General features: G+C 38.8%; 1 protein-coding gene across 2 annotated transcripts in view; it reads right to left on the bottom strand.

Moving 5' to 3' along the window:
• The window catches only part of ELAVL2 (ELAV like RNA binding protein 2), a 68,991-nt gene that overhangs the window by 12,731 nt on the left and 33,300 nt on the right, over positions 1-22,960 (bottom strand). For both annotated transcript variants that reach the window (XM_077772334.1, XM_077772335.1), the window contains exon 4: positions 1,433-1,586. In XM_077772334.1, coding sequence (XP_077628460.1) covers positions 1,433-1,586 — 154 coding nt within the window. The remainder of the gene's footprint in view (positions 1-1,432; positions 1,587-22,960) is intronic.

Below are 22,960 nucleotides of genomic sequence, written 5' to 3'. Positions count from 1 at the left end.
TAGTTCTTCCTTTTTTTTTTTTTTTTTAAGACTAGAACAGAAATAAATGATATAGAAACTATAAAACAAACCCAAAAAAAACCCAACAAACAAAAACCCAATAGAACAGATCAATGAAACTACGAGCTAGTTCTTTGAAAAGATCAACAAAGCTGATAAACCTCTAGCCAGACTCATTAAAACAAAAGAAGAGAGAGGCTCCAATAAGCAAAATGAGAAAGGAAAGAGAAGTAACCGACACCACAGAAATACAAAGGATTATAAGAGAATGCCCACTGCTTAGTTTAAAAAGGAAACAGACAGTGTTATACAAAATGCATCTCCAGGGGCGCCTGGGTGGCTTAGTCGGTTAAGCGTCTGACTTTCGCTCAGGTCATGATCTCGTGGTTCGTGGGTTCAAGCCCCGCGTTGGGCTCTGTGCTGACTGCCAGCTCGGAGCCTGGAGCCTGTTTCAGTCTGTGACTCCCTCTCTCTCTGACCCTCCCCTGTTCACGCTGTCTCTCTCTCTCTCTCCTAGAAATAAATTAAAAAATATTAAAAAAAAAAAATGCATCTCCTTCAGTGGTATTATAAGAGAGAGAGAAAAGAAGGAAAACAGGGAAAGTAAAAGAAAGGAAAAGAAGAAACACGAAGAATATTAAAGAGGAAAACCTGTCTATATTTTCCCCAAAACCTTAATGTGACTGCTGGAGTATATGGCCCTACAGCTAATTTTTCCCACTCCTTATCATGTTGCTCTATTTTCAGTAGGTTTTTAAAAAAAATAAAGTTTTTATAATAGAAAATTATCATTTATTTTTAAAATCCATAATCAAATATATGTTGCTTTTCTTAAAAGCTTTGGAAGAAGAGATCCCTTACAAACAAAAGTTTTAATAAACCTATCAGTCTTCTCGTTACGGTTTGGCCAAAAGATCCACCAGGCATAAAATGTTTTAACATTCAAAACGTCAACCTTTTACACATCCCCATACAACCCAGCATGGTCCTGGAAACCAGCCTGAACAGCCAGTGTGGACACAGTGTCATCTTCCTTTAGAGAACTAGGTGCTATATTCTGCTGCATTAAGCTATGCTTTTTACAAAAAACAAGACAGCTTATTAGAAGGAGTATTTTATGGAGAATGGGGGCTTTTTTCACGTAGCAGCTTGGAAATAAGGATTATATCATCTATAAATTTATTACATGCCATAAAACAGGCTTCGAACCTGCCCCTTCGGGGTGGAAATGACTCAAGCTCGCTCACTTCACTCCACAATCTATTTTTATCCATGCATATTTATGAACAATTCCAGCAGAAAATTGCATTTTCTGGTCCACATATACCTTTGATATGTTCTAGAGACAAGACGGATGTATGGAAAGGCAGAATATTTCACAATCTGCCACTCAGAAAATGTCAAAGATTGTCTAGAGCAGCTGCTTACTTACCAGTGACCTGGTCAACAAGAATACGAGAAGTAATGATGCGTCCATATTGTGAAAAAAGCTGCTCCAACTCCTTCTGGGTCATTGTTTTCGGAAGTCCACTGACGTACAAATTCGCATCTCTGATAGAAGCTGAACTTGGGCGAGCATAGGAAACCTGGGGAAGGAAAATGAAATTAAGCATCTACATGCACTCAGTTACCTCCCTTCAGAAACTCAATGACTGCCTAAAGTTAGTTAGCAGCTTTTCCCTACGGAGTACATGACAAATATAGATGTTAAAAAGTCATGCATTAACCATTTTATTCATTCCTGGAGAAATGCTCAACCAATGGGAAATGCTATTCCCCAAGGTGAAGAAAAGAGATCGTATTTATCTCTAGATTTGCAGGTTTTCAAAATAAACCAGTGGTGCACATGGCACAATACTCAGGTAATAGGATGTCCTCAACGGGGCCAACCCCCAAAGCTAAGTATGTAGGCTCAATCAAGTAATTAAGTTAAAAAACTCTAAATTCATTTGACACATTTGTCTGACCTGTTTTTAAGCCTCTCCCATCTCTGCAGGTGGTGGTATAAAGTTTCTAAAAATTTACCCTATTATCACTAAGTATGCTTTTCTGATTCATTTCAAAATAGCTTTTTATTATCCCTAAACTTCCAGAAATTTAAGTATATGAATGAGCTATATCCCTAGCTATTCTTTGTCTATTGTCTTCTTGTCCACAACTCTCTGTAACTTTTATTTTCTAAAAAGTCCTAAGTCCCTTTTACTGGCCTTAACTACCATTTTATGTAACCTTTCAAAAAGCTTCCCTGTCTTTAACATATAGTGTTCAAAATTCTACAAGGATGGAAGACAAAGTAAGTCTGCATGTATTTGTTTATGATCAACATTCTTCATGTAAGCTCCATGCACTAAGGAACCAACTCTCACTACGATCACTGTTATCCTCAGTATCTTGGCATATGATAGATGTTAGAATATGTGCTAAGTAAAATCAATCTAATAACCCAATGATCCTGTGGGCCCAGAGCAAGCTGGCTAGACCACAGGATTTAAGGGACAGTTCACACAGTCATCGAGAGCTTGCCCAAAACATAATCGACAGCTCTTTGCCTACATCTTTCTCTGACAATTTTCAGACAGCTCTGAGTCTCATGTGCTATTCCTGACCACATTCCCTCTAGTTTAATTCTAAACTTTTCTGAACTACCTAACTACAAGGTCACCATATAGCCTCCATCTTTCAGATCATTCATAAAAATAATCAATGGGTCTAATTCAGATCGATTTGCTCAGGTACCATAACTTGAAAACTTGTACTTGCCACTTTCATCTACTGAAGTATCCACCTTTAATATAGTCCAGTGCTCATTTCAAAAGCAGAATTTAAAAAAATATATTTTCAATTTCAACAAGCTTTTAGTATCTTCAAATATATTCTCCATGGTTTAAATTATGCCCAGTGTTATCACCATTTTCTTTTTGGCTTTTCACCAAAAAAAAAAAAAAAAAGTAGCCAGCTTTATATTACTTAATAAAAAGGTCTTGCTATCTTTCATCCCTACCCCACTAGTGTTAACATTTAATACTCTTATCCTTTATTCAACAAGTTTGCTCATTAACAAGTGAAAACACACCTGCAGGTCCAAAGGCTGTATTTGAAGTTACATGAGCACTGTCCTATGCTACAGACATAAGGAATTTGGAAGAGTGGTAGAGCACTGAGAGAGAATTACTCACATGCACTTTTTCTCTATGCTTAAACACTTAAGAATGAAGATTGAGAAACTTAAATGTAAGTGAAAAATATAAAGGAAAATCCCAAGTGATCATCAAAATAATTCAAGTGGGACCTAGTCTTGGGATTGCTATAAACTGAGATAAACAAACAAAAACAAAAAATAAAGCAAATGAATTACAGATGCCCCCAGTGATACGAAAACATGAATATCCTACTTCTTTTCTAAAGTACAATTCTCAATTAAGAGGTTAAGCTACAAATCCCACCACTTAAACTCTTGCTTTCAGAGACTGGGAGCTCTTGGCAAGGCAGCTGTTCGTCTGCTTGGGACCATGGTCTGAAGTGTTCTCTTTAGAAAGAACCACTTCCCATGGGCAACTGAATATGCATCTGTACGTTCTCCCTTCCAAGGGCTGAGGAAACAGGCCGTGGAGGCAGACGGCCACTCCAGGAGCTCAAGCACGGCGTGAGGAAGTATAATGGTGGTTCTAGGTGACAACTTTCTAACCAGTGTGCCTGGGCTCAAAACTACCTTTGATTCATTAAGGCTCTGCGAAGTTACACACATTTAAGGCTATTAGCATGTAACCATACCTCCTTTGCAGGATTATTAGGAATCTTAATAATTTCTAATGTACACAAAATTCTTGCACAGAACCTGAAAACCTAGGTGACTATAAACATCATTTAGCTCTATATGCATCTGAGAAAGACACAGACCATTAAAACTGAGAGTAACCTGAGTCCATTACTGTGTTCCAGAATAATTTACTCATGCAGTGACATTTACTGCTCTGTGCATTTCAGAGGAGTGTGGGCGGAGTGTTTTAAAAGTTATCCTAAAATATATTTAGGAAAACGGGTTTATATTTAGTGCTTATATAAAAGCTTTGAAAACATACTTGGGTCAGTTATGTTATCTGTTTTTTGTTTTTTTTTTCTCCCCCCTTCAATGTCCGGTCTCAAGTTCACACTGCTCCTTTAATTTCTAGCCTGTATTGACTAGATTTTATTTTCTGTATTTTTGATGCTCTAGCATCTGGGGCCTTGATATTGGAGAGACTGCCCCTCCAGAGATAGCTACTTCTTGGAGACAGTAAATGACTCTCCTGTGAGCCTGCCTTCAATACATAAACAAAGCAAACCCACAACATATCTCATTTATCAAATTCTCACATAACAAGCCTATACTCCCCATCCTAAATCATCCCAGGGCCAGGTGCCTGACAGCTAGGAACCCCCACTCCCAACCTAGAGCCCTTCAAAATAATTCAAATTATCCAATGCTAAACTCAGCACACCTAACCCGCCTCACCCTTTCCTTCCCACTGGGAACTCCAATAAAGGCTCTGGACAACACACTGCCTTGGTGTCTCTGCCTCCTGATCATCCTTGGTACTTCCCCATGTGGCCCTACATGTCATGTTATGCCCATTTCCTTTTTTTTTTTTTTTTTTTAAGCTTATTTTTGAGAGAGAGAGGAAGAGAGGGAGGGAAACAGAGGGAGAGGGAGAGAGAGAGAGGAAGAGAGGGAGGGAAACAAAGGGAGGGAGGGGGGAGTGAGAGAGAGGGACAGGGAGATGGGGGAGAGGGGGAGAGAGGGAGAAGAAGGGGAGGAGGAAAGATGGGGAGAGAGAGAGAGAGAAGACAAGGGGAAGAGACTGAGGGAGACAGAGAATCCCAAGCAGGCTCTGTGCTGTCAGACCAGAGCCTGATGCAGGGCTCCATCTCATGAACCGCGAGATCATGACCTGAGCCAAAGTCAGATTCTTAACTGACTGAACCAACGTTGAGTCCTCACCCCATTTCTAAAGATCTGTAACTATAAACTACTTCCTTCATAACCATAATTTCCATGTCAGCATATCCTACCATACCTGATTAAAACAAATCCAGGGTACATTTTTAGAACACAGCCTCATTAAAAGGGCTCCAAGAACCAACAGTAAGCCTCCTCAAAAGAGATTTTTTTAGTGACTTTCTCAAAGAACTGCTTCCATCACCATAGGCAGGACAGAAATGAACTATACTACATATGAACTCATGGTAGCAACAATTATTATTTCCATTTAACTTACACTTAGGGGCTTTCAAGACTTTACCATGTGCAAAACATTTTCAAGTAGAGTATTCTGTTTGTGGTAGGTAGGGTGCACGTTAGTATTTTATAGCTGGGCAAATAGTGTCAGCAAGGTAAGTAACATACTGCTGAATTCAAACTCCAAACACAGGATCCTTGTATCCTTGTCCAGTTTTCTTTCTACCATTTACTATAGTAACTTTTGTTCTGAAAGTTTGGAAGAATTAAATCTTGGTTGTTTCTTACACTAACACACAGACAGACTCGCACACGGTGAAATTGAGCTAAGACAGCAGAAGACAAGATGCCACTAGAAATCAATTATTTTATTTCATTTTTCATTAATATTTTCTCTAGTGTAACTTCTCACAAGAAATAGTAAGTGGCCACAAATTGAGATTCACTGGAGAAACTTCACATGATACTTAGGATTTTTACACTGGTTTTGTTACTTTCTTAGAATGTAATTAAATGAGCAACATATACCCACCTCTACCCCTCATGAACTTCCAAGAAATAAAAATATAAGGAAGCATAACCATCCTTCTCCCAGACCAGCGTGCCATGTCTTGCCCCTGCACCATTTCTTAGGATTTATAGGCCCTTCTCCTGCTCTATCAAGGATGTCACTGTCAATAACATCTTCCATTCCAAGAAAAGCCAAATATTTCTTCTTCTATCTCAAAGGATTATAAACAGAATGTACTTAGATCAAAGTAGGAAGAAGACTCTCCCAGTGGGATAAAGACTTGTACTTTGGAGATTTAAATCAGTTTCCAGGCAAAATTTTGTACCTGGTAATTATCAGCGACCTTCTCCACTGATTTTTCTGGATGTGGAGTCTGTACTGGTGCCTTGAATAATGCTCACCTATAGAAACTCTTGGTCTATCTTAAACCTTAAAGTTGTAAGTTGATTTTTATGGCTCTCCAAGGTTAATAGCCCTTGGAGCAGACCCAAGAAATGGTTTTGTTTTATGGCAAATTATGTATCAGAAATATACTTCAATACAATGAACATCCAGCATATGCCCCAGTGGGATGAAATAGCTTCTTCTTTCACCAGTTGCGAGCTGTTCGCCGATCTACATTTACTGGATTAACAGAATGGGTTTGGATTTTAAATTTTCACTGCCATTTAAACAGGTGAATATTTAATGCCTGAGGAGCAAGGTTATGAAATGTCAAAACTACTAAGTGAAGGATCTAATTTAAGAGGCAGCCGGAGAGTCTGCAATTTAAATATTTAAAGATGATACAGAAAGTACAACACTGAACACCAATCTACTCCAAAGATAGCAATTTAAAACTCAGGTTTATTCTGGAATTTCTCACAACCCTCCAAGTGATACAATAAACAAAGACAAGCAATACTGAGATTACTTGAAGGGAAGGAAGGAAAGCAGTTAGAAGGCAAATAAATGCTCTAGCCAATGGCTTCTCAAATTGTTCTTCACAAATGAGATCACACTGGACAAAATAGAGATAAAAACAGATTTATCAAAGTAATTAGGTCTTGAAAATGGAATCGTTTGAAACACAATATATTCCTTGTAATTAAAAACTCAATTCTTCATCAGCAACTAAAACTAATTATACATTAAAGATTCAAGGACAAGTAACACATAGACTAAGAATGGCTATCAAAACACAAGTTAATCAAAATACACAGAATTAAAGGAATGAAAATATCTATGGATAAGAATTAGTATTTCATTACATGTACATAGTAAAGTTTAAAATCCCACTACATCACTTTCAATACAAGTCCATCAAAATGCTTTTGTCCAAAAACACAACTGCTCTCATTTCTCTTGGATTCATCAACAAAAGATCAGTGACAATGGACATTAATACCAACAGATTAAAGAGATAAGGTCTATAAATGAACAAAGCAATTCCTTCTTTATTAAACTAAGGACATCTGAAAAATCTCCCACTGGCAAGATCACCATTGAACAACTTCTATCACTTGTCAATTACTGACCCAGGACTATAAACATTAAACCTGAAAATTAGATGCTTGCCACTTCAGACTTTTTTGAAAAGCTCCATTCATTCTCTTTAGCTGGGAGGGGTGGACAAGGTCATGGTTGTGCCTATTTAAACTGAGAATTAATTGCTGTTCATATAAAAAAAAAATGGAGTCTTGATGGGACTGTCTGAAAAATGACACTATCACTAAATAAAAGCTCTGGCTCTGGTAGGCGGTAGCAAAGGTCTTGTGACAGCATTAAGGCTTTACAGACAGGTGGTTACATAGGACCCTCCAAAGAGCTGAGAAGTACATAGAAGGATGCGATCTCCAATCACAACTCAGGCCAGAGACCTCAAAATTCATCCAAAAGAAGGGACTGTACTTTTATCTGCTTCTAAATGCAAAACCCCACTAGGAACAAGTCTCAAACACATATCAAGGCATATACATCTCATAGTCTAAGATTAAGTTTTTTAAGGGCCAGCATGTTTCATGAAGGGCTGCAAATGAGTAAACCGGAGAGAACAAAGCATACAGAAATAAGTCTGTAAGAAATTAAAGATTAGCTGTAGAAAAGGTGTTAGAGCTAAAAGCAATAATCACCCCTAGCAGGAAGGCTTAAAAAGGGTATTATAGATTAGGGGAGTTACCTTTAATAGGTATTCCAAGACACAGAATTTAGAAGACTCCATCAGTGGAGAATACATATGAAACCTCTGCTTCAAGTCCCACAGATTGTTTTAATTCAAGCAACACTAGGGAACACATTTGATTGTGTTATTCTCTGCTTCAAATCCCTCAGGGGCTCCCTAATACTTATAAGATTAATTTCAAATTTCTTAGTCCTTTATGCTCAGGGCACTGACTCCCTTTCCTATATAAACACACACAACCTTCAGTAGTTTTCCAAACCTTCCTCTCTCTTCCCAGTGTTAGTATAACCTGCACCTCCCACTCAACTAAATGTGAGTCACTTCAGCCTCTACAAGGGCATCACGAGTGCCTAACATCCACTCTCATCCACCTTCAATAGTCTGAGTTAGGGCCTTTACCAGTACCCACACCACATCACATGCCTGGTTTCTCATCCACACTGAGGAAACCAAGATAAAGTCGTTTCTTATCCTGTCTTGCAACTGTCTTATGTCCTTGAAATAAGAAAGTTTGTCTTTATCCTACTTTGCACACCCTGGTACATGCCACACAGTTGCCATCATGAAGAGGGTTTATAATCACACACTAAGTGAAGAAACTTCATTTTGGAAATCTTACCTAAGAAATTAAGAGGAGCCATAATCTACTTTGTAATAAAGCAAACATCATATGTGATGGTACTCTGTTCATAGACTAGGCTGTAGATGCCATTAAACATGTCCAGAATGAAGTGTCATTTCACAAACTGGGGGTTCAAATCCCCTGAGGAAATAAAATCTTTGACAGAATAATATGGTGCTGGGGGGGGGGTAGGATCTTAATTTTGGAACAAAAAGGAAACAGAGGTCATTTAGCCCAATTTCTTTGTATTTAGAAAGGAGGGAGGTGAGACACACATAAATGAAGTGATTTGTCCAAAGATGCAGAGCAAAAGAGGGAAGTGCAGGATTTATAGGTCTCAACTCTTCATCAAGGGATTTTCCAATACACAACTGTCTGAGACACAGTGTGAAATCATATGGGTTTCAAGCAAAATGACAATTATTGGGAGGATGATCAGACATTTACAAGGAGAAAGATACATGCAAGAAGGTAAGACCTTTAGCTCTGCTACATTGTTTCTTCCATACGTGTAAGAAAATCCGAAATACATCAAAATGGGTCTTTTCCGTAGGACACTTGCTATATTTCTTCTACTGGTAATACCTGAAAACTATTTAGGAGATGTGTGACAAAAAGCCAAGGGGAGAGGGGAGGACAGAAGAAAAAAAAAAATCAGACTAGGAATCTTGAAACTATTGCTTTACACCAAGTAAATTAAAATGTATCTAGAATAGTCAGAATATTTTAGGTATTAAACGTGCTTTTTTAAAAAATATGTATCATTTAACAGAAAGGGAATATAGCAACTGGGTATATTACACTAGACAGACTACCCAGCTTCACATCATTTCCAAGTTTTAGTGCAACATTAAATAAAATTCAAGGCAGTTGATTCTTGTACCTAAATTAAAAAAAGACCAAAGAATAGGTAATGTCATAAAAGTAAGTGATTATATGTGTCATTATTAAGAATAGAAAAGTGTGCTGGTTATAAGATCTGTAATCATAAACTGGATACTTGACAAATTAGATTTCCTTTTACACATATCTTAAACTCTGAAAAACTACACTGAGCACAGTCTATTAAATGCTACCCAAATCCTTTTCATCCAACATTTGTCAACTAAATGAGCGTCCACACAGACTGTCCTGACAGACATCTTTATATTTTATTGAAGTATAGTTTTATTAAAGTATCGAAGTATTTACTAGACCATCCAAGTTGGTAGATGACATCTGCCCTGGTACTGTTGCTTCTGCCTGGCTATAGAACCCCGGGGTTCAACAAGGACTCTCATGCTGGTAAACAGAGTCCATGGTAAAGCACTCCTGAAACTTAAATGGACTTAAACCAACAATGGAACTTAAACCAACAATGTCTTTCAAATTCCTGAAGATCTCTGCATGTAAGGAATCTAACAAAAAATAAACAAATAGAGTCGTAAATGTGGCATCCAAAGGGGGTGGAGGGTTAAATCCAATCTACAATTGCACTGGTGTGGGTCAGTCATCCCAAGGTCTAAGCAAGAATCTGTCAAACAAAATCTTTCATATTCCATTCCTGACTCCATACCTTTACTTAGCCCATTAAAATTTTAGAAAATGATTACACTAAAGTGGCTTAGGAATAAAAATAAAAATAAAAAGACGGGAGTTTCAGCTCTAACCACCAGAGTTCATTCCTACCCTCTTTACATTGATAAGTTTGCAATAGTGGTCAGGAAAAGTGGACTCCCTTATTTTTAAAATTAAAAAATGAGAAATGAGCCTGTATTTCTTTGGCCACATCTCTTCAGAAGATGAGTTTAGTTGGTAGAGCATGGAACCCTTGACCTCAGGGTCATGAAGTTCAAGCCCCACATTGGGCATGGGGCTTGCTTAAAATAAAAAGAAGAAGAAGAAGCATTAAGTAATATAAATAGGCTAGAATTGAGGCAAACATGAAGTAGTTTAGTACTAGGTCAAAAAAAAAAAACTTACAAAGGCAAAAAAGAATGTATTATCACTGGTGAAGTTCTGGCCGCAACAGAGCATACCGTGAACTAGTGGCCAGAAACTGATGCTCATACCACAGCCCTCCAAAGTTACGAAGCAGTGAAAACACAGGGCATGGACTCACACAGAGCTGAGTTCAGGTCTTGGCTCTATTGCCTTACCAGTTATATAACTAGGGAATAATTTCCTTAGGACTTCTGAAGCCTCTATTTCTTCATTTACAATCTGATGTAAATGACAGTCCTTACCTCACCAGGACCTTACAAAGATTAAACAGAAAAATAAAACTATTAGCACAAAGCTGGAGAACCATAATAATGTTTCAATCATACCATAATGATTTCATATATATAGAAAATCATAACATAGATAATGATAGTTCCAGATACTTATTAGGCGCTTACCACGTGCTTGGTATGTTACATACCTTAATTCAATTGATCCTAATATCAGGGTATGAATTGGGTGTTGTTATTAGCATCCCTAATTTATGTAAGGGAAAACTCAAATATCACTATTATCTCTGAAATCAGATAAGAGGACACAGAGGGGGCCATTTGACACAAGATGTATGTTCTTTAACAGAAATACAGTTCAAAGGCTAAATAACTCTTCTTCAAAATCCATGGCAGTTATTATCAAAACTAACCCTCACTAATTATTACAATATTACTATACAATCTTCTAAGTATTTTGTAAGACAATGGCAGATAAGTATACTGGAGAGTCCAAGTCCTCGTTGAAGCCTGAGGAAAAGGCGGTTTCTCATATAAAGGTCCACACTCAGCAGCTTTAAATGAGCTGATAGAAAAGACCAACTTAATTTTAATATTATTTTCCCAAAGTACAACATATTAAATACTCTCACTTCCTTATTCTCTCTCATAAAGATCTATTAGAGCCTAAAGTAAGATGCAAAATGAGAAACAAAGGAGAAACAGAACCATCTCCGTTTTGGGGAGAAATAATAAATGAGCTTTGGGAAATACTGGCTACTTCAGATTAGTGTTACAAGTATGTACTTGAGGGGCGCCTGGGTGGCTTAGTCGGTTAAGCGTCCTAAGCGTTCGCTTAGGTCATAATCTCGCGGTTCGTGGGTTCGAGCCCCGCGTCGGGCTCTGTGCTGACTGCCAGCTCAGAGCCTGGAGCCTGTTTCAGTCTGTGACTCCCTCTCTCTCTGACCCTCCCCTGCTCACACTGTCTCTCTCTCTCTCTCTCTCCTAGAAATAAACATTACAAAAAAATTTCAAAAAAAAGGATGTACTTGAATGTGGGATGGGTTACAAGACACCATTCAACCAATGCCAAATGACTCAATGTGACTTCACAGTGGGGAAAAAAAATACTAAGAAGGCTATGCTAGCAGAGTACTTTGAAAGCTTTTCACTTTGGACACTATCACGAAATATACTAAGAGAACATTAGAGCAACTTAAAGAAAAGGAGTAATGTCCGTACTCCATATTCAGATGTGTGTAGGGCCTCTTCAACGCTGCGGGAACAGCAGACTACCTCAAAGCCGCCTCCCAGGGTAACAGCACTGGAATTCACTTACAAAGCTTTTGTATTATTAGGCTGTAAGTTCCTAGAGGGTTGAAACTAATTCTTATATGTACGCCTACTTATACCCCCACCCACAAGTGGGTGCTCCGATTCCTCCTGACTGAAAATACTCCATGGACTCCTGCAGGGGCTATTTCTGAAGTATCTTTCAGGCAAGCTGATTAGAAGGTGTGATGCTTGTCCAAACAATCTGGCTTTTTTGTGCTTCACTGGAAACAACAGAAGTTAAACTGGCTTACAGAAAAATAGATGTACTCATTCAGTTCTTAGAAAAGATTTTTTCAGTAGTAGCTTCTTAAGGGTTCTTTCAAGTTTCTGAAATTTGATCAGATGCAATCTCCAACAAAAACTACAATATCAAGTTCCTGTTAACACTTTTACCTACAAAAATAAACTTAAAATGCAATTCAGATAATATCTGACCATCTAGATCTAAAGCACTGCCAGATCAAAATGCTGAGTTAGAAAAAGTTAAACCTAAAGAAGGTCACCACAGTACATGGTAGAAGTAAACTGGAGCTGTTTAACAATAAAAGCCAACTACCACTGGTTGATAATATGTAGAAAAAGAAGGTTCTCAACAAGCCAATTTTGGTGGGTTACATATCCTAGGGTTTTCACATACATCTAAAATTTGAGACAGAAAACAAAACCATACACAATTTCCTATCTCTGAGCATACTGAGCACATCTCCACTATCTCGTATATAAGCAATGTAAAGAAACTCTTTATTCAGAAATTTTAAATAAAAGCTTATAAATTTTGTGAACAAAGATCCCTGCCCTCTGAGAGTACACCACTAAAGATGAGAAAAGGTAATGGGCAGTGAAAAATAGATGCTTTTTAAAAATTTTTTAATGTTTATTTTTCAGAGAAAGCCAGAGCATGAGTGTGGGAGGGGCAGAGAAAGGGAGACCAGAATCTGAAGCAGGCACTAGGCTCTGTGCTGGCAGCACAGCACGGAGCAGAACACGAGGCTGGAACTCACAACCTGGGAGATAATGACCTGAGCCAAAGTCAGACGCTTAACCGACCGAGCCACCCAAGCACCCCGAAAAATAAACGTTTTTATTGCCAAATTAAAAGTTGGTAAGTAAGGACAGTGGTATAGGGCAGTATAGGCAGAGAATGAACCAAGGCAGGAGATAAGAATTTGACACGCACATTCAAGGATGAGGAGCCCGCTGAGCTAGGATAAAATCTCTGTAGAACAAAGACAACGCTGTAATAGGAAGCTGGGGCAGATTCTGGAGCCCTTAAATGTCATAGTGAGGCTTTTTATAACCAGGGGAGTGACAGTCTACAAAAATGTATATGTGTAGGTCAAATACATATACAACATGGAGATAATTTCCCCATAAGCTACATGAAGAGTCAAAATCAGTGTGGCAATTTAAAAAGCTATTTTAAATACCATTTACAGTAAGTTTCCTTTTGTTCTGTAAACTAGAAGAAAAACTGCTTCACCACAAGGTTGGTTTGGATATCTAAGTCTTCTTTGACCTAGTTATGTATACAGTAATGAAAATATAATGATCCTATTTCTGTGTGTACACTAAATACTCCACAGAGAAATTTCATCTTGGTACCATTTTTAAATATGTTAAGTGAGTCTCATAGGCTTCCATGGATCTTTGCAGAACAAGGCAGATACGTGTCTGTGAACAAATGAATTAATCTACCCAAAATTAATCCCCATAATTCTTTTTATGAATTAGGTCTTCCCTAAAAAAGAATAAATGTAAACTATGGGGCTAGGTTTAATCAAATTTTCTACTGATCACTTTCATAGAAAGTTAATACTTGACTGAATAAATACACTTCATAGTTTCCAGATGTAAGTTTCTTCCAAAAAAGTACATGTCACATTAAGGCCTCTGTGCCTTTGGATGAGACATTCCTTCACGTGTAATACGTGTCTTCTTTCTCTGTGTGATAAACCCTATTTTGTAAAACTCTATCACCTCTGAAACCACTGCAGAGGCCTCTTGACAGCCAGGGACATATCCATTTCTACTGCACTCTGCATTCACTTATCATACATCAAAAAAATGGTCATATAAAGTCAGTGCTGTCTCTCCCTACTACACAATGACATCAAGGACAAGACTATATCTTGTCATGTTTTAGCACACCTCCATTTAACAAAGTGGACCTGTATGTGCTAGACATTCAAACTGTTTACAGAATTAAGTACTTACAGATATTCCTTACCTAAGATTATAAAACCATGATTGTATAGTCCTTAAAAAACAATCTGCAATAAAAAATTTTTAATATTAAATTTAAATAGCTTTGCCCTTGTAGGGGGGAAGAAGAGGAAAAAACACATTATGATGGGCATTAATAACATTTAGTTAGTTTTTTTCATGGTTATTTATTTTGAGAGTGAAAGAGCAAAAGCAGGGGGGGGGGGGGCTCAATCTTACAAACCATGAGATCATGACCTAAGCCCACACCTAAGTAACTGAGCCCTGAGCCACCAGGCACCCCAATAACTTTTAAAGCATATGCTCTTCCATACAAACTTGGAAACTAAACACTGGACTTGCTAGGATGTCATATAATGTAAAAGGCCCTAATGGGACAGGACTCTTTTTTTTTTTTTTAATAGTTTATTGTCAAATTAGTTTCCACATAACACTCAGTGCTCATCCCCACAAGTGTCCTCCTCCATGCCCATCCCCCCCTCCCCCCACATCCATCAGTCCTCAGTTTTTGTCAGCATTCAAGAGTCTCTCATGGTTTGCTTCTCTCCCTTTCCCCCACCATTTCCGCCCTTCTTCTCCCCCTTGTTCCTCCGTCAAGTTCCTGGGACAGGACTCTTAAAGATGGAAGTAATCACTTTTACTAAACCTTTAATGTACTTTAAAAATTACTCCTCAAACATCCAAGGGAAAATTTCTAATGGTCTTCCTTCAAACGCCTGTTGTAAATGTAAAAACAGTCTGCAACCCATACCTATATTATAACCAAAACACAACAGCCAATATTTAATGTTTTCAGGCCTGATTTAACCCAATTGTCATGAATCCTGTGTGTGTGTGTGTGTGTGTGTGTGTGTGTATACACAAAAAGTTAGGAAACAACCTCACTTTCCTTCAAGGAGAGCTTGTCTTTAGTAAGCCTTAATGAGTATAAACAATACACCCATTCAAAAACAAAAAAAGCAGTAACAAACATTTTGGATTGCCCCCCTCTCTCTCAAATAGACTAGAAGGAAATTGTGTGTGAGACACATGAATAACATATAAGAAAAGGAAAAAGGGATACTAGGAATGTTACCATAAACCCTCCCCAGAGCCAAAGAAAGTCTTACCTATGTATTTTTTTGTGGACCTGACGTAAGTTATACAACTATAAAAAACTTATTCAATAGATGATTTAAAAGGAATAACCCCTGAAATATTACTGAATGCTTTATAACTTTAAACCCACCTAGATATTTTTCTCTCAACATGATTAGACATTAGAGAATAATCACAGGGAAAGCTTTTTTTAAATGAACTGATTTACAGGACTAATAGTCTCATTCAAAGACAATTCCTCATTCTCCAAATATCTATTAGACACCTGAGCTGTATATCCCCCCAAACAGCTTTAACAAAAAGTAATTACTATATTCCTAAAGCCTTTTGTATGACAGTTGTGAGGGCTTTACAAGAAAGAGGATTTTTAAAGAATACACCAACAACCTTTACTGTACACAATGAACAAACCATATCACTGCCATTCACAGACTCCTCCAGAAATTTAAAGAGGAGCAGGAGGAGGGGAGAACCACCTTTACCTCTGTTGCAAGACAAAGGGTTCTCCTGCTTCAGATGTGCAGAGGCACCTCACTTTACCTTGAGAATCCAGTCCTACGGTATTTAATTACACTGGCGGGAGCACCAAACGGTCTGGCACAGTGCCCTTTCCCTGGGTCTTGCTGATTGATAGCATCAATAACATTCACTGGCTGTAATTAAACCGCCAAATAGTACCCCCTTTGCCACTTGGTAGATCAATGTTCTTTAATACTCAAAGAACAAAGTACAAAGGTCAGAGGGGTGTTCTTAGCCCTCACCTTCACAGTTCATTTGACTCTGTGCACCGAGTGGTTTGCAGGCAACGCATATTTCACAATTCCCCAAAGACACTGGCTAATGAAGGAGAACACTATGGAAAATGCTGTTAAGTTGATGACAATTACTTATTAACCCATTTTTGCAAATCTGAGAACAGAGACATTCTAAGCCTTTTGGTGACAGTATGCACCGCTTTCACATAGCTTTGGGACAAAATTCAGTTTATAAGTCAAAAGGTTTCTAAATTAAGGTGGAATACAGTAAATAGGGTTTTTTTCCTTTAAATATTTATAACATGCTATGTGGGTGAGTTCTTGTGATAGTAAAGCAAATTCCCATTTATTCAAACCCAGGCTAGAAAAGTTCAAACATCCAGAGACTGGGGAGAGGTAGGAGAGGGATGTGGTTGGGAGTTTATAAATAGGAGATAAATTTTTATTGCATTCTAAAAGCAACTTCCATATTCTAAGGATTCACAACCATCCTGAACCATGTAATTGAACTCCCAATCTCTATACTAATATGAAATACCCATTTTAAATGAATGGGCCCCAGAAGAATGATACTGCAAATTCCCTACTCTCAGAATCAAATATTAAACAACATTTATGTACTTGTAATGCTAAAAGTATTTAATGACACTGAAATGCTCTGAAAATGAATAGTGTGTGTGTGTGTGTGTGTGTGTGTGTGTGTGTGAGAGAGAGAGAGAGAGAGACAGAATTATTTCCCTAAGTCCGTCATTATATTCATTAAAAGTACATCTGTTAACCACAAGCATTCCAGATAATTTAGGACAGAACCTACAAATGAAATTTTCATTAACATGTAGGCTCATTTTTTTTTTTAATGTTTTTTATTTATTTCTAGGAGAGGGAGAGAGACAGCGTGAGCAGGGGAGGGTCACAGAGAGAGGGAGTCACAGAATCCGAAACAGGCTCCAGGCTCTAAGCTGGCAGTCAGCACAGAGCCCGACGCAGGGCTCGAACCCACGAACCGCGAGATCATGACCTAGGCGAAAGTCGGACGCTTAACTGACTAAGCCACCCAGGCGCCCCAACATGTAGGCTCATTTTGAAACAAGCACCACACGTCTATCCAACCAAGTACAAATCATTAAGGTCTACCAAACAAAGGTTTTTAGGTCAGACCACCACCTATTAAGAACCACCAGTAGTAGCTGGTTAAAATACATTTTTTGTTCTCACTCTGCAGATAATCAGATTCAGTAAGTTTTGGGGTCCAGAAATAAGCATTTTATCAACCACCCCACCTTAGTGATGCTGATGAACATTTTAATGCTTTCGCAGTCCCTTATGTAGACAGACTTTTTTTTTTTAATTTTTAACATTTATTTTTGAGAGGCAGAGAGACAGAGCATTAGCAGAGGAGGGCACAGAGAGAGGAGACACAGAATCTGAAGCAGGCTCCAGGCTCCGAGCTTTCAGCCCATAGCCCGACGTGGGGCTCGAACTGACAAACTGCGAGATCATGACCTGAGCCCAACTTGGCTGCTTAACCAACTGAGCCACCCAGGTGCCCCTAGATGGACTTTAAACAAGTAATCCTCAAACTCTGGGGGCATATTCGGGATTCCTAGAAAGCTTATAAAAATTAGATGTCAAGCTCTTCTACTGGTCACCTGCCAATGTAGGTTTCCAAATGAGTAAGAAATTCACAGGTAGCTTGAAAATAAAGTATATATGAATAGAAATCACCAATAAATACAAAAATGTAAAAGTAAAGCAAAGCCCTGAAAACTCATTCAAAGGTATTTCCAAATAGGAGCCTGGCTGGCTGGGGCTCAGCTGGGTTAGGGAGCTCATCAGCCTGGTGGGTCTATACAAGAGACTGCTGTGCTTACTTCTATGAAGTCAGAGCCACTCTCAAGGACATCAGAATCTTTTAAGAATATGAACAGGGTCATTTGTATGAAGCAAGCAAGAAACGTCCCATTTCTAAACAGTCATTTAACAAAATTTGTAGAAATGAAAGCTTTTCCTGAATGATCAGTTTCCAGGACCATGCAGGTGCTGCCTTCCCCGCTGCTCACCTGAGGGTCAGGGAGGGTCACTTCAAGACTCATTAGCAACCTCAAAACCTAGGCAGGAAGGATTACGCTTCCTAATTCCTGTGGGAGGAGGTAACCTTATACTAATGACCAGAAAACAGAGCACATTAGCATGACTTATCAATTTTTTCCCCCACTATAACACAAGGTAACTATAATAGTTTTAAATATCCAACAAAATCAAACTAACAAGCTAAAACAGTGGGACTACTTACTTTGGAGTAAAAGTAGTTTTTTTCATTCCTCCCGAACTAGATTTCTAAACTATCACTTTAATATAGAAAAGACTGGGGGGGGACCCTCAATATTCTTAATCTTCTCTTTCTGAAAGTAACAGGCCAGCGTAAGTACTTTCTACCTCTAGATGTTAAGTGGAAATGTCTGACAATAATTGTGTAGTCGAGCATCATCGCTGCCATTTTCAAATTGAGAAAGCTAAACCAGGAGAGCAAGAGCAGGACATAAATCCAGGACTTGTAACTCTTAAGTCTTGATGCAGCATTCAAGGGGTTCTTCTCATTCAAGGTGGGGGCACACAACTAGCAGACCACTTACAGGGTTTTCAAACTACAGCTCTCTCTTGCTTAATCCCAAGTAGAACGTCAAGAAACTTCCCAAGGTAAAACCCCCACAAGTCTGATGTCATACCTGGAGCTTAAAACTGATGCTAAAATCAACAACAGGAAAATAGGGCAGAGATGGGAGTAAAAGAAAATGGACTACATGTGCTTTTGTAAAGAGTCCACACAAACTTAAAGAACGACAAATGCACTTTCTGTAACTTTTAAACTAGCACCAAAGACTCACAAGAACTTCCCAGAAAAGGATTCTTGAATGGGTTATCTCCTACAGAATAGAGATCCAGAGAGTTACTGTAATAATTCTTTTACTGCCCAGTTACCATCCAACTACTTAAACCTATGTGAACTCGCCCATCTTGTAGACAGGACCTCCACATACTAGTTTTACCTCAAACTGAGCGTCTGGCTATCTCCAGAACTTTGCCTGACAGACTATAGTTTTCCCACCACTAGGAACAGCTCCACTTTCTCACAACAGAGATCTGAGCCACAAAGTCTCAAGACAGTAAAGGACCCAAAGTAAGGTTCCCAAGAGAATATTCCATCTTTAGTGGTATCTATAACCTGGTTCTAAGTAAAATGTCTACAGGTCAACAATGTGAGATGAAAAGAAAACAAGAAAAGCCACCAGCATCAGCCAACATGTTAGCTTGTGGCACTGTTAGCTACAGTGTGTTTGAACAAGTCCTTTTTTTTTTTTTTTTAATTATTTATTTTTTCTAGGGGGGAGAGAGAGAGAGAGAGAGAGACAGACAGACAGCAGGAGCAGGGGAGGGTCAGAGAGAGAGGGAGACACAGACTCTGAAACAGGCTCCAGGCTCTGAGCTGGCAGTCAGCACAGAGCCCGATGCGGGGCTCGAACCCACGAACCGCGAGATCATGACCTAAGCGAAAGTCGGACGCTTAACCGACTAAGCCACCCAGGCGCCCCAAGAACAAGTCCCTTAATTTGAGCTGCATCTCGTTCTTCAGAGGGAGTATTTTGCCTACAGGAATGTTGCTTTTGCCGAAGTCCAGACAAGTAAAAGAATAAAAGTCCTATGCAACTACTACGAAAAGTAGATAGAGCAAGGAACTGAGGGACCCTTTTTCAGAAGTTAGCATACCTGTCTTAACCTCTGGAGCTAGCTTGGTGGAAGAGACAGAAGTCACAAAACTACCTACTACTACTTCTCCAAGTCACAAATAAAAGGCAACAAGCCCTACCCTACCCTTAAAGAGCAGCAGAAAAGATAAGCAGACAAGTGTTAACACTGCCTTCCAGAAATGCCTTTGCTGATGCACATTCATGAAACAGGCAGAAAAGGTAGAAGCTTGAATAACAAAATGATCTATAAACTCCCTCCTAAGAAAGATGGGTTCAGTCAACTGATGAGCTGCCCCCATCATCCCCTCTCTGTAGTGCACAAGCAGGTAAGGGCAGGAAGTAAGCTGAGACAGTGCTACCAGGAACCCTCCTCCTCACACATCCCTCTGTGCAGGCTCAGCCTTTGCTCCAACAACTGTCAAAAAGTATCTACAGTATCTACAGAAAAGCAGTTCAGATAATGCCAAGTTACTGCCTTCTGGGGATTTCCAACTGTCTCATTCCCACTTTGAAGGGGGGTTGGAAGGAGCGGGAGTAACACAAATAGGCCCGAGTTGGGGTAATGAGGTTCTGGACTATCCGAGGCCACCTACCCACACTCTCAAGGCTACCCAAGGTAAGTACTAGCCTCTGGTGCCTTTTTGTGTTAAGAAAAAAAAAAAAATTCACAGCTCATCATGGAGTATTCTGCAAACACGTGACAGGCGTTATACAAATAACACCGTATTAAAAAAATCTTACTCATTTAAATAAGGGCTGTGTAAACTCGACTTAATACAGATACAAGAATTTTATTTAAATGTATTGAAGAGTTTCTGATGATCAGATATACCAATATACTATTAAAACTTGGCACATGGCTCTAGAAATTTCCAGACCATGGGTTAAAGTTGTAACACACTCAGTCTTAATTTTTAAAAAGGCCAGGAAATCATTTCCTCAGCTTCCATTTTTGCTTCCACTCCTGGTATGTACTTTTTCCTTTATTTTTTTTTTTGTCCCTCCACAAACAGAAGTCTGACCAGCCAAATAACAATTTAGGTTAACATCTCCAAAGTTGTCAGTTAAATTGAGACTTGTCCTTCAAACTATTACTGTCAAATTTCCCAAATCTAGTCAAAGTAAAAGGTAAATGATGATCTATATGCAGCAATGTTGAAATAAGGGATACCTTGGGGGCACCTGGGAGGTTCAGTCCGTTAAGTTTCCGACTTCAGCTCAGGTTATGATCTTGCAGCCTGTGAGTTTGAGCCCTACATCAGGCCCTGTGCTGACAGTTCAGAGCCTGGAGCCTGCCCCTCCCCACCTGGTGTTCGGTCTCTCAAAAAATAAACCAACATTAAAAATGAAAGAAAGCAAGGAAGGAAGGAAGGGAGGGAGGAAGGGAGGAAGGAAGAAGGGAGGGATACCTCACAGGAGATGCTTTTACAAGTTTGTGAAGCTCACCCTTCTCCTACAAACATCTACACTTTGTACTGACACAGAAAACAAAATCAACTACATCAGCCAAAAGAATACTAGCATAGCCCGATATGCTCAGAGAGATGTGGAGTTTGTACTAAACAGACCTTCCCTTCCTAACAAATATTTAAGTCCAATCCATTGCTGCTCTGCTCGAAACACTTTGGTGGCTCTCCCTCACCCACAATATAAAACCGTGGCGTGGCATGGCACACCTGCCTTTAATAATCCCCAAATGCTCTCTGCTCCTTTATGTATTACTCCCCCTGCTTACTGCTCTAGCTATTTCTAAGTGGTTCCCCTAGCGTCTGCTTTCAAACTTCCCTACAAAAGCATGAACTCTCAGCATTATTGCTATTTTGAAACCCGCTTGTCTCAAACACCTCAAAATGATGCTGTATATTTTAGCAGAGCACCTACCAGGTGGCAAGCCTAACTTCACTTACATTTCCACTCCTGCCTTTCTTTCTCTAAAGCCCAGAGCTGTTATGTAGCATTTCCTAATGGTCAAAATTAAACTTTAAAAGGAACAGTTTACAATGATAAGAATCAATCCCCTCCCCAATAATTCTGTACCAAAAAGAGGGTTGGTTGAGCTGGAGGATTCCCAGCACAAATTTTACTGTGGCTGCTAAATTTTCAGCAACCACAAAGAGAAACCGTTAACATATTGTCTCTTCAGGATAAGGTGCTGCATTTCACCACTAAATCATTCCACAATAACCATGAGGTCATTAAAAATCTATTAAGGAGCTACACCTTTTTGTAATATGTAATTTGGTAGACTATGGAAAGTTAAAAAAAGGCAGATAATAAACATTCTCAACAATGAATTAATTTTACAGATAAAATGGAAACTTAAATGATTACTTTCCAAGATCACATGGCCAGTTAAATCAGGTTATCAATGTCCAGGGAGAGTAAACTCTCAAAAGTGTAGTTCTGTATTCCTCCTATGTTAAGGATATAGTTCACACTAAACAAAGTCTGACCATGACATGTACTGGAAAAAGGATAGACTAGTTAGGAAAAGGTATAAATGTAACAAATAATTTAAAGCAACACAATGGCTTAGAATAAAGGTTTATTAACTTAATTGTTCTCTAAGAAACTGAACACTTTAAGAAACAGATACTATTTGTAATTAGTTACTTCAATTATTACAAGGTTTTCCATATGCACTTAAATGGTGGTTTGGTTATTTTAATATGAGAAATTTCACATTAATGATATCAATTAGTAACTTTTAAGCAAAGGTGAAATTTAGGCTGGCCTATGTCTGAATGATTAATCAAAACCAAATTTAGATAGTTTTTTCATACGGGTAGTATTTCAAACAGGGATTTTTTTTTCTTCCGCGGGGCAGAGAAGGCATGGATTTGTAGGTGTATCTATCAACAATAACAAAAAGCTTCTATTCTTTGAGGTAACCATTCCCACTTTCAGATAAAGTGAGAAACTAACAAAGCTTCCTACATGCCTTGTAGGAGGGGAAGAGTAGGAGTGACCCTGAGGGGAAGGACCTCCATCACCTGTTCATAGCATGTGATGGAGGGGGGGAGGAAACCATGTAAGATCTTTTGGAAATTCATGATTTTACTCTGCTAATATGAATTTAAGTCTGATACCATTATCCTGGGC

This window comes from Crocuta crocuta, unplaced genomic scaffold (genome assembly GCF_008692635.1).
Source record: "Crocuta crocuta isolate KB4526 unplaced genomic scaffold, BGI_CrCroc_1.0 scaffold606, whole genome shotgun sequence".
Lineage (NCBI taxonomy): Eukaryota > Metazoa > Chordata > Mammalia > Carnivora > Hyaenidae > Crocuta > Crocuta crocuta.
The sequence above is the reverse complement of the archived record's forward strand: the minus strand, read 5'-3'. Positions and strand labels throughout refer to the sequence as shown.